At 44.4% G+C, this 17,425-nt stretch overlaps 1 protein-coding gene across 3 annotated transcripts; it reads left to right on the top strand.

Moving 5' to 3' along the window:
- Positions 1-7,562: 7,562 nt before the first annotated feature.
- Positions 7,563-14,233, top strand: LOC146693043 (zinc transporter ZIP3-like). Of its 3 annotated transcripts, none has more exons than XM_085433383.1 (3): positions 7,563-7,747; positions 10,720-11,026; positions 11,321-14,233. In XM_085433383.1, exons 2-3 carry the CDS (start codon positions 10,820-10,822, stop codon positions 12,065-12,067), a joined length of 954 nt encoding a protein of 317 aa, XP_085289509.1. In that variant the 5' UTR covers positions 7,563-7,747; positions 10,720-10,819; the 3' UTR covers positions 12,068-14,233. The 3 variants fall into 3 exon arrangements, with proteins under 3 accessions (XP_085289509.1, XP_085289508.1, XP_085289507.1); XM_085433382.1 differs by having other exon boundaries at positions 10,717-11,026; XM_085433381.1 differs by having other exon boundaries at positions 10,681-11,026.
- The last annotated feature ends 3,192 nt before the right edge of the window (positions 14,234-17,425 follow it).

Below are 17,425 nucleotides of genomic sequence, written 5' to 3'. Positions count from 1 at the left end.
AACAACTCCTTGGTGGCAGAGCCCCTGGTGTTGATGAGGTCCGCCCCGAGTTCCTGAAGGCTCTGGACGGTGTAGGGCTGTCCTGGTTGACACGCCTCTGCAATGTTGCGTGGAGATCAGGGGCAGTACCTGTGGACTGGCAGACCGGGGTGGTGGTCCCCATCTTTAAGAAAGGGGACCGGAGGGTGTGTTCCAACTACAGGGGGATCACACTCCTCAGCCTCCCTGGGAAAGTCTATGCCAGGGTGCTGGAAAGGAGAGTTCGTCCGCTAGTCGAACCTCGGATACAGGAGGAACAATGTGGTTTTTGTCCTGGTCGCGGAACACTGGACCAGCTCTTTATCCTCTCCAGGATGTGTTGTTTTTGTATGTATACCGAGCTTCTTATTAACTGCACGCACACACTGATCTCTGCTCCGCTTCCACTTTATTTCTTATTCTTTTCCCTTGCCCTGAAGCTTCTTGCTCGCCAGTGAATTACACACATTGCAGCGACACAGTGCCATCTAGTGGCTGATACAAACATAGGTCAACATGCTACATCTCCCTTCTTAAAAAAAAAAAACACAACTCAGGCTTGTAAAATTTCTAAGGCAACTGAAATTACAGGAATAACATCCTGAGCACATCCATTGATAACATAGCATTCGACTCAATACTGGCTATATCACAAACATAATAAAGAGATGCATTTAGTGACATCATTGGAACAACAAACATATAAACAGCCTTTTTTTTTTTTCTAGGGCAGCGATCCGCCTGCACCCTTTACAATATTACAGGTCCAAGACCTGTCTTGGTTTGGTAACACGCCCATAACGAGTCGTGTATCCAGGTGTTGTAATGTCTTTATCAGGGGGCTCCACAGGCGGGGGCTGAGATACCACAGAGCTGTTATCGCTGATGCCTGTAGGTTGAATGAACTCCTCACCTCCTACGCTGTTCCTGCTTTCGCGGGGGTGTCGGCGGTTACGCCGGTAAACTTGTCCTGTATCTGTGGTTATGTTGTAGCTTCTGGACGTGTCGGCACAACTTGTGACCACAGCTGGTTTCCAGGAACCGTCTTTTTGCCGGAACCGGACCGGTGTGCCAGGATATAGTTGAGGCAGAGGTCGGGCGGCTCTGTTGAAATAAGTCTGCTGGCAGACCTCTCTCCTCTCACGCACTGTTTGCTGGCAAACTACTTGGGGTTCCAGCTGTTTTGGTGTTGCAGGGAGGATGGAGCGAAGTCTCCGGCTCATGAGTAGTTGTGCAGGCGACTTTAAGTTGTCCACGGGGGTGTTCCGGTATTCTAATAGGCTCAAGTAGGGATCCTTATGTTCCGCTTTGGCCTTGTCCAGAAGTTTCTTTGCTGTCTGGACTGTTTTCTCGGCTAGACCATTGCTCTGTGGGTAATGGGGACTAGTAGTGGTGTGGGTGAAACTCCATGACTTTGCGAACTGTTGAAACTTACTCGAAGCATAGCACGGACCGTTATCACTAATCACCGACTCTGGAATACCATGCCTAGCCATGGCTGACTTTAGTTTGTGGATCACTGCTTCTGCAGTGCAGCTGTGCAGTCTTTCCAACTCGAAGAATCTACTGTAGTAATCTACGATGATGATGTAGTCTTCCGAGTTCCAAGTGAACAGATCGGTGGCTATGACCTGCCACGGTCATTCTGGTATTGCATGTGACAACAGCGGTTCCTTGGGGTTAGCAGCTTGTCTCTCCTGGCATGTGCTGCAGGCTCCGACGGCTTCCTCAATCTGCTTTCCCATGCCTGGCCAAAACAGAAGGTCTCTGGCTCTGTTTTTGCTCTTTTCTATGCCCATATGGCTGGAATGAATCCGATCTATCATGTCCTTTCTGAGCCTTTTTGGGATGATCATTTTCTCCCCTTTAAACATGATCCCGTCTATCAGTGAGATCTCATCCCTGTGGTTCCAAAACTCCTGAATGTCAGGCGGACATTGAGACCTTTTATCTGGCCATCCACTCAATGTGGTCCGTCTCAGGCTGTTGAGCTGAGGATCTTGGGCTGTTTCGTTTCTTATCTCTGAGAGTCTCTGATCACTGACAGGCATGTTGCTGAGGACTGAGTGGATCTGCGCATCCATCCCGTCACATAGTGATTTGTCGTGAAACTCTATGGATTTCCGGGAGAGCGTGTCGGCTACCGGGATGTCTTTCCCTGGCTTGTGGATGATGCTGATGTCGTACTTTTGCAGCTGTATTATCATCCTCTGTAGCCGTGGTGGTGCTGATGCTAGTGGTTTTTTGAGTATGGACTCGAGTGGCTTGTGGTCCGACTCAATGGTCACATGTCGCCCGTACATGTACTCGTGGAACCGCTTGCAACCAAAGAGAACAGCATACAGCTCTTTTTCTATTTGGGCATAGTTCTGCTCAGTGCTGTTAAGTGACTTGGATGCGTAGGCGACTGGCTTGCCGTCCTGTAGCATCACAGCACCGAGGCCACTTTTGGATGCATCGACCTGGAGTCGTAGCGCTTTCTTGGGGTTGAAGAAGGAGAGAACTGGGCCTGGTTCTTTAGTGATCAGCTCCTTCATTCGTTGAAAGGCTCTGTCATGGTTCTTGTCCCATACAAACTCACTGTCCTGCTTTAACAGCTGGCGGAGCGGAGCATTTATCTCTGACAGGTGTGGGGCAAATCTTGCTAAATAATTAACCATCCCCAGCACTGTTTCCAATTCTGCCCTGTTCTGTGGGGGCGCCATGTCTTGGACTGCTTTTACTTTTTGTGGATCTGGTTTCAGCCCTTCGTGTGACAATGTGTGACCGAAGTAACTGACCTCTTTGACGCAGATGGTGCACTTGTCAGGGTTCAGTTTTACACCTCTCTCTCTGCTGCGCTGCAGCATGGCCCTCAGGTTGTCGTCATGCGTCGCTGGAACTCATCCTGGGCTGAGATTATGCCGAATGGCAACCTGAGGAAGCGGTACCTGCCAAACACAGTATTAAATGTGGTTAACAGAGATGATTCGTGGCTTAGCTTAATGGCCCAGTAGCCTGATCTGGCGTCCAAAACACTGAAATACTTGGCCCCAGCAAGTTTTGTGGTGACATCCTCCAAGGTGGGTAGAGGGTAATGGGGTCTTTGTATAGCCTTGTTGAGGGGTCTGGGGTCCAGACATACTCTGAGTCTGCCCGTCTTGGGTTTTTCCACGACAACAAGTGCATTCACCCAGTCCGTAGGATCTGTGACCTTGCATATGATTTGATTCCTTTCCATGTTGTCGAGCTCGTCTTTGAGTCGGGCTCGCAGAGCAATGGGAATCCGACGAGGTGGGCTGACTGTGGGTGCAACGTCTGGATTTACATGGAAACTGCATTCACCAGGAAATTCTCCTATCCCTTTGAATACGTCTGCATATTCGTCTAGTATTGCCTGTGAACTGTTGGTTGTCTTGCCTCTTTCCTCCGTCACTGCCATCACAATCCTTACCAGGTTAAGGTCACGGCAAGCTTTCATTGCTAATACAGGTGGGGCGCTTGTGTTAACAACATGGAATTCCAACGTGCAGGTCTTGTCTTTGTGTTTGCATTTTAACTGGCATTTTCCTTCCACGCTGAGTGAGTGTCCCCCATAATCTGTGAGCTTGTGTGTGACAGGCTTCAGTGTCACGTGTGGGAAGAGTGTCTGGAACATGTTAGCTGGAATTGTGTTTGCTTGCGCCCCAGTGTCAACTTTAAACCTCACTGTCTGTGGGGGGGGACCAAGCTGCATGTCTGCATATGCTTGCTCATCATTTCTTCCTTCATTTTCTATGGTGATGCTATCAATGTAGAAACAGTCTTGGTCCTCATCTGTGTCCATAGTTGACATTTCTATGTTCTCTCTCACAGTGTGTACTGATTTGAGGTGGGCTTTTGTCTGCGAAGGGAGTCTTGACCTGCATGCTCTCGCAAAATGGTTCATTTTCTTGCATTTTGCACATTGCTTCCCTTTTGCTGGGCAGGTGTCTTTATTACTGTGTTGTCCGGCACAATAGCTGCACGTTTTTAGTGTTGCATTAGCGTGTTCTTTTGGTCTCACGCTTCTTGTTTGATATTCTTGTCTGTGTGATTTCCTGCCGATGGCGTGCACAGTTTCTTGGCCCCTGGAGTGACCCATAGTTTTTAGCTGCTGCTTTGCTAGCTCGTGTGATCGTGCTATATCTATAGCTTTCTCTAGCGTGAGCTCTGCGCCTTGGCTGAGTAGCTTTTCTCGGACGTGTGGCGAGTTAGTGGCAAATACAATGCGATCCCTGACCATTTCATCTGTATTTGGGTACCCACAGTCTTTAGCAAGTAGTTTCAGTTCCGTAATAAACTGTTCAAATGTCTCATTTTCACCCTGCATCTTTTCATGAAACTTATATCGGGCGTAGATTGGGTTAGCTTTCGGTATGATATAATCAGTGTACTTATCGTAGTACGTCTGAAGCTTTCGGGAGTCGTCTGCCGTGAGCGTCCACGTGTTGTAGACGTCCCGTCCTTTCTCACCGACCCATAGAAGAAGGTAGCTGCATTTGTCTGCCTCCTCCTTCCCCCGAAGAGGACCAGCGAACATTAGCTCGGCGTGCTGCTTGAAACGCCGCCATGCCTCGGGCAGGTTGCTGGAGTCCCAATCCATACGCGGTGTGGGAACGCCGTAAGCCTCCATGTCTGCGCTGTCCGACGGCGAGGGATTGCGTAGAATCCGCTACTCTGACACCATGTGTTGTTTTTGTATGTATACCGAGCTTCTTATTAACTGCACGCACACACTGATCTCTGCTCCGCTTCCACTTTATTTCTTATTCTTTTCCCTTGCCCTGAAGCTTCTTGCTCGCCAGTGAATTACACACATTGCAGCGACACAGTGCCATCTAGTGGCTGATACAAACATAGGTCAACATGCTACACAGGATACTTGAGGGTGCATGGGAGTTTGCCCAACCAGTCTACATGTGTTTTGTGGACTTGGAGAAGGCATTCGACCGTGTCCCTCGGGGTGTCCTGTGGGAGGTGTTGCGGGAATATGGGGTGTCTGGCCCATTGCTACGGGCCATTCGACCATACAACCGTTGCAAGAGCTTGGTTCGCATTGCCGGCAATAAGTCGGACTCGTTCCCGGTGGGTGATGGGCTCCGCCAGGGCTGCCCTTTGTCTCCGGTTCTGTTCATAATTTTTATGGACAGGATTTCTAGGCGCAGCCAAGTGGCGGAGGGCTTTCGCTTTGGTGGCCTCAGAATCTCATCTCTGATTTTTGCAGATGATGTGGTTCTGTTGGCTTCATCGGGTGAGGGCCTCCAGCTCGCACTGGAACGGTTCGCAGCCGAGTGTGAAGCAGCGGGAATGAGGATCAGCACCTCCAAATCTGAGGCCATGGTTCTCAGCCGGAAAAGGGTGGAGTGCCCACTCTGGGTCGGGGATGAGTTTAGGGCTGCCACGATTAGTCGACTAGTCACGATTACGTCGACTATCAAAATCGTCGACGACTGATTTAATAGTCGACGCGTCGTTTGAAGCTTTGTAAGATCCCAAAAGACGCAGGAATAATAGCAGGATTTAAGAGTGTAATAACGGACTGAAACAGAAGATGGCAGCACTGCATGTACAAGGATGCCAGCTGCCGTTAAACCCCGAAGAAGAAGAAGAAGCAGCAGCTGTGTCCCAGAATTCATAGCGCAGCCCAGCTTAGTTTCCAACAATGGCGGCAGCTAGTTAGTTTTAATATTACTCTTATTATTCTTTCTGGGTCACAAAATAAACGTTTAACATATTTTCAGGCGAGAATGTAGCTGTGCAAACCTCAAATATCTGCTCAGTTTATCAAGACACCACATATTTTCAAAAGCGCTCTGACGTTTTCGGAGACGTCTGTTACCCACTAGCTCGATAGCTAGCCGGGGGCTAGGCTAACTAGAGCCGTGAGAACACCGGACTCCCAGCAAATCGTTTTCAAACCCACCGCAGTCTTTCGCTACTCAGGTTAAACATGATATATAAGTCACTTAGATAACTTAAAAATGTTATTGTTTGGCTTTTTTCAGTATTTTATTTGTTCCTGTTTGGCTGAGATTAAAGTTATAATTTTTACACAGCTGAATAAACCTCAAGCAGACAGCTGATCATCAGAAGTGTGAGATGCTGGAGAATTTACTCCGGTGTCCTGTTATATTTTAGAAAGCAAGGAGTTTATTAAACTTCACCGAAACAATCTGCAAATTTCATTAAAATGTAATAAACTATCATCTTGTCTTTATTTTTAGTTAGCACAGACCTTAAACACTTAAAGCTGTAAGCTAATGATAGTTATATAAGAGCAGATGCTGCTGGTGCAATAAGCTGTAGTTTTACATCCAATGGATGATCTGATTAGTCGACTAATCGCAGAAATAATCGGTGACTAGTCGACTATCAAAATAATCGTTTGTGGCAGCCCTAGATGAGTTACTGCCCCAAGTGGAGGAGTTCAAGTATCTCGGGGTCTTGTTCGTGAGTGATGGGAGAAGGGAGCCGGAGATCGACAGACGGATTGGGGCTGCAGCTGCAGTAATGCAGACGCTACACCGGTCCGTCGTGGTGAAGAGGGAGCTGAGTGTAAAAGCGAAGCTCTCAATTTACCGGTCGATCTACGTCCCTACCCTCACCTATGGCCACGAGCTGTGGGTAGTGACCGAAAGAACGAGATCGCGGATACAAGCGGCAGAAATGAGCTTCCTCCGAAGGGTGGCTGGCCTCTCCCTTACAGATAGGGTGAGAAGTTCGGCCATCCGGGAGGGGCTCAGAGTAGAGCAGCTGCTGCTCCACATCGAAAGGAGCCAGCTGAGGTGGTTCGGGCATCTGACAAGGATGCCCCCTGGGCGCCTCCTGGGTGAGGTGTTCCAGGCATGTCCCACCGGGAGGAGGCCCCGGGGCAGACCCAGGACACGCTGGAGAGATTACATCTCTCGGCTGGCCTGGGAACGTCTTGGTATTCCCCCGGATAAGCTGGAGGAGGTGGCTGGGGAGAGGGAGGTCTGGGACTCTTTGCTTAGGCTGCTGCCCCCGCGACCCGGCCCCGGACAAAGCGGATGAAGATGGATGGATTGATGAATAAAAAAAGTCACAAGAAGACAAATCAAGAGCCAGAAAAAACAGAAAACGCTGGTTCCAAAAGTAGAAGTCTACTGAGTCCAGTAAAACACTGGACTAGATGATTTAATTAATTAAGTGTCAAATGTAAGATGGGTTGACTTAAAAAAAAATATTGAAAGAAATATATATTTACAGGAAAACATACACATTTATGAGGGGAGAAATTATAGTGAGAAGGAAACCCGAAGTAGGAATGGCAGAGTTTGGCCATTTCTCATGACTCAAAGGAATAAAAAGAAAAAAGAGGAAGTCCAGTTTATTCAATAACTACTCTTAACCTAATTTCACACCAATCGAAAACAATAACAACATGGTCGACACAATATTTAGCACTTTTGAAAACCTTAAAGAAATTACACGTATATCAAATTTGAATATTTTTCATATAACGGAATATGTTTAAAAAAAAATGTATGGACAGGAAAAAAAAAATCATACTTAAAAATCCGTTAAAACAATTTTCCTTCGGCTGGTCCTTTCAGGGGTCGTGCGTCTCCATCCTTTGTCACGCCAGGACGCTGCACGTCACCCTGTTTGTGGACTACGTCATCACGCCCGGGGGGGGGTTGCGTTGCGTGATGTAAACGCGGAAGTATTATTGTGCACCTGCAGTAGATGAGAGCGGATGTTCTAACAGGTAAACACGGTGTTTGAGTGATATTTGCGGTTTATCTTGTTGTTTCGGAGCTAAAGCCGCTGTTAAGCGTGAACAGCAAAGGAAAACAACTGCTTTCCCTACCTGAGCGCCACACCGGTTTGTTAGCCTCTTTAGCCCCCCATGAACAAATGACAGAAAGCTAATGCTAGCGTCAAGTTAGCCGCTGTTAGACAGTTTTCGCACGGAAACAGTGCGGTTATTTGCCTTGTGTAAACTTTCATCTTTGTATTACACACTTGATGAAATGGGACCAAAGACGTGATTACAAGTTGTGACGCTGAATTACAATAATAAATACAAATTGATTAGACTGTCAGACGTAAAGGAGGACCCAGTTGTCTTATTATGAAATTACCCACCGGAAGTAACATGTATTTCCGCTTGGTGGTTTGACATGTTTTTCTCCCGCATCATATTATATATTAATATAACAAATAAAAAACGGATAAAACCAGTGGGACAGAAAACCGGTGAATGGGGTAATCTCCACAATGGGAGAGCTCGCGGTGTTTGTGTTCTGACTAAAGGTAGTAACTGTGTCAAAGGCGACAACAACGCGTTTTAATGGCTGCCACAACCTTCTGATTACATATGACAATACAAATGACCTAACATTCAGATCATTTTTCCCTCAGTAACAGTTTTTCCGAAACGCTATATTTAAGTTTGTAAATTCGATATTTGATAATAGTTAATGTATTAATAGCACGAGTGGTGTCTAAACTCAGGTGTTGCTTTAGGTCATAGGTGTCAAACTCTGGCCCGCGGGCCAAATTTGGCCCACAGCCTAATTACATTTGGCCCGCGAAGCCATACCAAATTACTATCAGAGCTGGCCTACTGGTATTATACAGCTAATATATATTTTGTTTAGTATTAAGCTTTGCTTTGCTTGTTCCATATTCAGTTTTTTAGCAAAATGTGTTTGAGTCCATAAGAAAAGATTCATTCCTATATCTGGAGGAATAAATATATTTCAATAAATATTAACGTTAGCCCGCGACTTTGTTCCAGTTTTGAATTTTGGCCCACTGTGTATTTGAGTTTGACACCCCTGCTTTAGGTGACCTGCAAAGCCACTGTTTCATATTTGCTATTTGGTGTTAAGGCGACAACTCAGGTGATAATTCTCATTGAGATTGAGATTAAAAAGTAAAACATGTGGCCAAGAGTGCAGCAGGAATGGCGACAAATGTAACAAAGCAGTTCTATGGAAGGATTTTAGGAACCCAAATAGGGCTGAATTAAAATTAATGTAGAATACAAAGTAGGTACAATATTACAGTCTTTCAAAACAGGTTATTTCTTTGTTATACATATAACCCCTTTGTAAATCCTGTTGATGTCAGCCTGTTTACCAAAATAAGTAATAATACAGCATTAAACATAGAAAACGTATAGAAATGTCAGCAATACTTTTGTGACAGACAGTCACGTTTTTGGCACAGCGCCGGTGATTCAGATTAACTGGTGAGGATAAAACGGGTGTATCATACACCTGATGTTTTAGGAGGAAATAATGACAAACCAGGAAATAAACTCCAAAGGCACCAAAAAGGCATTTAACTGTTGGCATTGTCTCACAAAAGAACAATGCAGACTCTAACAAACCAACCAGATTAAGCTGTGATACATCTGCACCTGGATTCATCCAACCAGATTTTAGCCAGAGACTTCCTGTTCCCTGTTCAGTACATAAGAGATGACCTCTGCAGCTGTTTTTTGTGTTGCTCCATTACAAAGAAACTCTCAAGTAAATTAAATTTCAGTTTTATTTTCACTGTACTATACTTCTGATTAGTTTAATGGTAGTGTAAGTTGGGGTGTACATAAAGTGTTCGAAAGTTAATATAAGATTTGATATAAGAGTTAAAATTATATTAATATGCAAAAATATCGACTTCCAGGTGGTGGTAATGCATAAACTCTATATTTTTATATGTTCCCCATATGGTATAATTACATACATTCTTCACTCATTTAGAAGTACAGATACTTGTATTTTTTTTTAAACTGGTAGAAGATGAAATACAGATTCAACTTATTTACTCAAATAAAAGTGAAAAATACGGCTGAATGTATTTAAGCTGTGAAATTAAAAAGCAGGTCTTTGAAGGACTTTTCTGTTTTTGTGCAAATCTAACTGAACCTCATGTCATAACAATAACAGTAAAGTAGTATTAATACACGTGAACAGGAGCATTTATTTAAATTCTAATCATTCTAATGAATGTACTCCGCTAGAACACGTGGCTGACTTTGTCTGAACACCTAAACAGAAAAATTAGCATTGTTCTATAAATAATACATAACTTATTTAAAATGATTTGAAATGGTGGATTTAATGTTGTACTAATAATGACAAGATTGGACCTGCTGACATTTTGTTTATTTCATGGTTTCTTTGTAAGGGAGCGGTACAAAGAACAACTGCAGAGCTCATCTCTGATGATTGAAACAGGAAGTCTCTGGCTAAAAGCTGGTCAGAATGAAACCAGGTGCCATGGAAAATAATGATGGAAATGAGAACATTTACTGAATTCAACACCGGTTAACCTGTAACTTCATCTTGCTCAGGGGCTCTGGCTTTGACCTCTGACCTTCCTCTATAAAATGTCAAACTTCTGTATTGCTTTTTAATTGAAAGAAAATCCAAACCTAAAGATGAGAAGTTATTTTATAATAGTTTGCTGTTAGTAACATGTTTAATTCGTCTCTGTTTAGCTGACTTAATGTTACATGAATGTCCTGATACTAAACTGACTCACTGAACTAAAGAAAGAAAGATGAACACCCCAATTAAGGTATAAGAAAGATGTGAAATATATATGGGGGATATTTGTCGGTCATAATCTTTAGATGCATTCTTCCAGCACAGACCAGTGCAACATGTGTTTATTTCTTGTGTTTAGACCAACATCTGCCTGTGTCTCCTCCACTAAAACCAGCAGAGATGTCCCAGCAGCTCCAGTAAAGCCCGTCAGAAGCAGCAGACAGGAGATGACTTTGTGTTCACCGCTCCGTTCGCTCTAGTGTCTCTGAAGCATCAGGATGCAGATCCTGGTGGCCAAGCTGCTTGGCCTGCTGGGCTTGTTCGGCCTTATGCTGGCTGGTGTGCTGGTCCCAGTACGTCTCCTGCTCGTTGACTGTGATAGAGCACAGAGATACAGGAGGCCATTGTCTCTGTGCAATTCATTTGGAGGGGGCGTGTTCCTCGCAACATGCTTCAATGCTCTGCTTCCTACTGTCAGAGATAAGGTAAACACACATCCTCTCACCTTGCACATACTTTGCATTCTTAAAAGTGAAGCCAAACTTTCCAGATGAGTTCATGGGCTCAGTCTCTACTTTCAAGTCTTAGTCTGATTAAACAAAACACAAAGTTCATTTTGTAACTTATGTTCTCACCAGAGCAAAGACTTTGCTCTGATGGTTTGTGTTGTCGTTGGTATTTCATAGCAACTGCTCCCTCAGGATGTCCTGTTTCAGAATACTAAGATAACGATGAAGTTTTATCTGCTTATTGTTGTGGTTTTCGTTTTGCGCCTTCAGGTGGTCGATGTGTTCCAGCAGCTGAAGATCAGCAGCGATTATCCTCTGGCTGAAACAATGATGATGCTCGGCTTCTTCCTCACCGTCTTTATAGAGCAGGCTGTCCTCACCTTCAGGAAGGAGAAGCCATCCTTCATCGACCTCGAGACTTTCAACGCCGGCGGCTCCGAGGCCGGCAGCGACTCTGAGTATGATACCCCTTTTATCTCCTCAGCACGGGGCTCACCGAGCAACGGCGGTCACCGCTCCCACGGCCACCACCACGGACACTTCAACCCGGCCGAGCTGGCGGGGGCGGGTCCTCTGCGGCTGGTCAGCTTGGTCCTCGCTCTGTCCGCACACTCCGCATTCGAGGGCCTGGCGCTCGGCCTGCAGGAGGACGGGGCCAAGCTGGGCAGCCTCTTTCTGGGCGTGGCTGTGCATGAGACACTGGCAGCCATCGCCCTTGGGGTGAGCGTAGCTAAGGCATCTCTCGGCATGAAGGACGCCACCAAGCTGGGTGTGACAGTCAGCCTGATGATTCCGCTGGGCATGGTGGTGGGAATGGGCATAGAGTCGGCCCAGACGCTGGCGGGCAGCATAGTGTCCGTGGTGCTGCAGGGACTCGCTGCCGGAACCTTCCTGTTTGTTACCTTCTTTGAGATCCTCACCCGGGAGCTGGAGGAGAAACAGGACCGGCTGCTCAAAGTGCTTTTCCTCATCATCGGCTACGCCGCACTCGCTGCTCTCGTCTTCATCAAGTGGTGACAGACACCCAGCGATGCCAAACTACACTAAGAGTTCACTTTAATGAAGCAATCAGTTGTGAGAGGCGGGAACATGTGGCGTTTCTATTTGCAGTTTTAAACAGGAAATTACTCTAAAATCAGACTTTTGCCCCTGAAGGACGGATGAGTTCATTTATGTGTTTAATAACTAATATCTGTAAGTGGCTGCAGTGAGACTGCTGCTGCTGCACATCTGGAGCTGTAATATAAGGACACTTCAAATTTCCTTACAGCTACTTTATAGTCTATAACAAACCATTTATGATATTTGTAGGCTGCTTGGAGATGCTAAACAAAGGGGCTTAAAATGTTTTTAACTTATTTTTATAAACCTTTCCGTTACAGTGATTGAATCTCGCATTAGAAACTGCAGGTTGAAGGGGGCGACTGCTACATAGGGCTAGCGCTGCATTCACATATATGTGGGGTAACCAAAAAGTTCCAGGAATGAGCCCCTAAAAATAAAAAGCCGTCACTGATTTACATGTAAGGTCATCTTCTTGGGCACTTCTAGACTGTTTTCAAGGCAGCAGCTATTTTTAGATTGCTTCATGAAAGCCCTGCTAGGTCCTGTTGTACTAAGCTTCCTCTGTCTCCTTCACTGTGTCGACATAAGCCAGAACTGTTTTTAATTTGTGGGAAGCTGAAAAGTGCAAATCTGGTGGTCTGTTAATGTGGAAAAAGGGGTCAGAACAGGGCTTCCAGCAAGACATCTAAAAATAGCTGCTCTGCTAAACACTACCTGGATGTGTCTGAGATGATGACATTGACCAAGAGATTGTTTCATATTAAATATGGTCGGGTTGTTTTTATTTTATAGACTCGTTCTCAGGCCTTTTTGGTCATACCTCATAAGGTAGTATGTAATACCTGACTTCTCAGGATTCCATCTCACTGATATTGTTCCTAACATCTAGCATCCTCCCAGTTTTAGGTCATTTGTTTCTACATAGTTTCAGGCCTAAACGTCAGTTTTTATTTATTAGAGACAGGAGTGGTTCTTACGTTTATGAAACACGCTACATCCTGGACGTTTCTTCTCCAAACTCCGAGTGAAGTCGATTCTTGCCGCTCCACCTATCTGTAAATTGCGAATACAAATGCTTGTCCTCCATTTCTTATTGTCTGTGACATCAGGAAAGTGATGTCACTGATGATGATCAGCTGATTAGCTTTTTCAACATAGTGTGAAGTGAATTTTTCACAGAAGTTTTGTGGATACGCATTCACATTTTCGCTTTGTCCAATCTTACTTCTGCCAATCTGCATCTTTACACAGACTTTGCATGTAACAAACAAAGTCTATGCAGAGAGAGACTTTAAAGTTGTGATTCTCAAACGATGAATGACCATGAAAAACAACTTTATTTTAGGAAAAAAGTGTTTTCTGATGCTGCTCGCTGACCTTTTTTAATTCATCTCCTATCCTTTTTAACCCTCACCCATAAAAGGCTGGTGAGCTGTTGTTTGCAAATACAATAACTCGAGAACAAGGCTTGGTCGGCTTTTCTGAAAATCACCTGTGATTTAAAACTTTATACCATAGGAGGCTATGAGGAGGAGGCTGAGGTGGTGGCCCCCACATTATTTTTTATTGGTGATCTTTGTTGTTGTTGCGCTATGAGAAGCACTGCTGTAGAGAGATTCAGGTTTTCATACAAACTGGGAGACCAACTCAAACATTTGGATGTCAAGAAGACGACAGAGGTGCAGTATCAGCGCGCGGGGATGTTACTGATGATGCAAGCCGAACACGTCCATGTTTATAGTTTTATTTACTATTCGTCTACTCAGTAACAAGCGTTTAGCTTAGAGGACTCAGAAATGGAATCAGATTTGTCCTGCTCTCCTAGCCTAGAGCTGTGAGCCAAAGGTGAATCCCAGATATTTTCTGTTAGTTTGTCAAAGCTCTTCAGTTTCTCTTCTGTTTTTACATTCCTGCTGTATTCTCAGAAATGCCCACACAAACACACTGGAGCCTTTTAGCTGCTTTTTCTTTCTTCATGTGTTCATATTGAGATCTGGATCAGGTTTGTATTTATGATTGTTTTTGCCATCTTGTCTTGATGTCATTAATATGTTTTGCAAGGTGATTTTTTGTGTGTGTATTAGTTGGAAATAAACTGATTACTATCTGATACATCCATTTACGGCTTTGTGTTTGTTGTTTCACTCAGACTGTAGTCTGAACTTAGCCTAGGGCCTGTGCTATGAACCAGGTTTGGCATACCCAGGATATCACCACCATACGGTTTGCTGATAGCAGATTCGAAAACAAAGAGGTTAAATGCATAATACATGACAAAAGCAACGCAGCTGCACAGAACAAAAAAACTGGCTTAGAAATTGTAAACTTTTTGAAGGACATGAGTAGACAAAGGTTAAAGAGGAAATCAGGTGACTGGCCTGTAAAACCTTCAGTGCACCCTTACTGCTTCCATGGGAAGTAGAGAGCAAATAGCAGCACGATGCTGCTAATCAAATACATTCGATAACTGATCATCAGCGAGCATGAACGCCTCCATGAAAGCAAAAGTTTTGCCAGTTTGCTGGTCTGGAGCATTCAGGTGTGTGTTAACACATCGCCAGGAGTAGATGTAAATTCAGCCATAGCTCAGGCCGTGCAATGCTCAGAGAAACTGCAAAACATGGAAGAGCTGCATCTCAAACTCCACAGGTTTCTCTATATAGAACATGGCAGCATCGCTTAGGTTGGCAAAGTTGCATCTGAACAAACACAAGATTTCTGGAACAATTTCCTTGTTACAGAAGACCAAAGTGATGTTTGGCTATAATGCAAAAACACCGCATTTGATGAAAACCAAACACAGCGTATGAGCACAAACACCTGCACGTTGACAGTTGGTATGAGGTGCAATATCCTCTTAAGTTTATTGTACTAAGAGGATATTGCATATCAGATAGGTGGGTGGTTTGAGCTTGTTTTGCAGTATACTGCGAAGCCATCCCTTTCACCTCCTGCGTCTTTGCTAGTGTGGACCCAGAGCGTTTTCAGACGAAACCGCCATTTTCAAATCTATCCGGGCTAGTGTGGACATAGCCTTAGCCAACCCGTCAAGCTTTCTGACAAAAGTCACACTTTTCGAAAACTTCGGCTTAACGTTTTGGTAAAAGAGTGCTGATGCTGACAGGATGGGAGCTAAACAACTGAAACAGGTCTAACCAGTGTGACTTTTTCCCTTCTCTTGTGTAACTACATTGTGAAATAAAAGATCCTCAGGATTTTCTATACAGGCGCTGTGGAGAGCATCCTCACACAGAACATGACATCGTGGTTTGGGAACAGCTGTGTGAAGGACCAAAAAGCTCTCCAGAGAGTGATCCGTACAGCAGAACGCTGCTGCAGGATTGCTCTCCCCCCGCTTCAGGACACCTACACCAGGAGATGCCGGACTAGAGCAGCGCAGATACTGAAGGACCCGTCCCATCCTGGCAACAAACTGTTCCAACCTCTGCAATCTGGTAGAAGGTTCCTCATCATCCGGGCAAGGACAGAGAGACTCAAGAGGAGCTTCTATCCCCAAGCCATCCGTGCCCTAAACACACACACCCGCCCTCTCACATCATCTATAATTGACTGAGACAGGACTCTTCCAGACACTAAACCAAGCCACAATGTACATTTCAATTCCTTTAATTTTAAATATGTTTATATTGTCTATCCTGTAAAATAGTCAGATATCTATTCATATTAATGTACAGAATTCACCTGCTTGCTGCTACTACTACTGCACATTCACCCAGTGTATATACTATATATATATATATATATATATATATATATATATGTATATATATATATATATATATATATGTATATATATATATATATATATAATGTTCTTCCTCTACACCCCCCCCACCCCCCCACCCCCCACCCCCAATTTTTGCACATGTCAAGGAGCGTGTCAGGCTACATTTCACTGTGTGTTATACTTGTATAACTATGCATGTGACAAATAAAGAACCTTGAACCTGAACCTTGAACCTTGAAAAGAAAAGAAGACTCATCTAAGGTGTTAGAACATGAAGTGAAAATGTATTAAATTACACCACAGTTTAGGAAACACCCACTCACCAAAACTGTGAATCCAGTATCAGTCTGACATTCTTAACCTTTGAAGAAGCTTCCTGCTGTGTGACTGTGCTGCAGCGTCCGAGTGATACGTTGAGATGGAATCAGGTAAGAAATGTCTTTATATTTCAATCTGCTCACTGAAAAACTGCAAAAACCCTCAAAACAGACAAAAAGAAAATAACTGTCAAAACATGAAGTGGCTGTTTCGGTTATAAATGTGTTGTAACGTAGTTGCAAATGTGAATTTCGGTTAATTCTGTTTAAAATTCTCCCCCACAGTTAATAACATTGATGTCTATGAATACCTGTGGGTCAGTAACCAGGACATTGCTGAGCACACGCTGCATACACCGTGTCTACAGCACATGCAGCTTGGAGACCTGCAGGCAGACAACTATGTCAAATTCATAATCCAAGACATCAACTATCTGGTGGTGGTCACAGACATGTTGGATGAGATGAGAAACAAAGTCGAGGTCCCCGAGGACCTCCACGATTTCATGGAGGATAGGTGTGAAAGCTACAAGACGTATGCTGAAAGCACGTTAAAGGAATTTAACCTCAATGTAAGAAACCTTCAGCAACCTCCTTTAACATTTCTCTATTTAACTGGAATGTTACTGTTTTGAAGTCATTGCTACAATTTATATTTAACCTGTGTCAATAATTAAATCTACTTGTCACATCCACACAGTGTGTCAATCATTAACCAACCCCTGCCATGAAAAAGTACTTGTCTGATTACAAAGACATCATGGAGAATCAGATTCGCCGTGGCTCTGCTTCCCTGCTCCAGGCTGTGGCTGTGGCTAGCCAATCAGCTCAACGAGAACTGCTGCAGCGCATACTTCACCTGGAAGATGTCCAACATGTACGGCCACCCAGAACAGCACTATAAAGCGCTGCTCGACAAGTATCTGACCACACCAGAACAGAAGGAACTGGCAAACAAACTCTTCCGCCAGCAAATGGACAACAAGCATGACGTTTGTGCGTCTTCACTTGAATGAAACAGGAGCAGTTAATAATAAACCTTCTTGCTTTCAACTGGTTAGAGTTAATGTGCCTCTACTGCCCTCTGCTTTTCATGTCTAACATAGTGCATGTGAAGAACATACTCTTCTTCACCAGTTCTGCACTGCAATAAAAACTGAGCTTTGTTCAGTCAGTGCCTTTAGATTCTTATTGCTGTTTCTCACTTAAAGCAAAATGTCTGTCTATCTATAAAATGTCCTTTAT

This window comes from Copadichromis virginalis, linkage group LG15, assembly GCF_057382275.1.
Source record: "Copadichromis virginalis isolate Kocher_CV1m ecotype Utaka linkage group LG15, C_Virginalis_male_GT1.1, whole genome shotgun sequence".
NCBI classification, from domain to species: domain Eukaryota; kingdom Metazoa; phylum Chordata; class Actinopteri; order Cichliformes; family Cichlidae; genus Copadichromis; species Copadichromis virginalis.
The sequence above is the reverse complement of the archived record's forward strand: the minus strand, read 5'-3'. Positions and strand labels throughout refer to the sequence as shown.

Bases quoted from the DNA above. Each gene is read 5' to 3' on its own strand.
- LOC146693043 (XM_085433383.1), top strand. From the start codon at position 10,820: ATGCAGATCCTGGTGGCCAAGCTGCTTGGCCTGCTGGGCTTGTTCGGC. The intron at 11,027-11,320 runs GTAAACACACAT...TTGCGCCTTCAG, and splicing joins TTCCTACTGTCAGAGATAAG to GTGGTCGATGTGTTCCAGCA.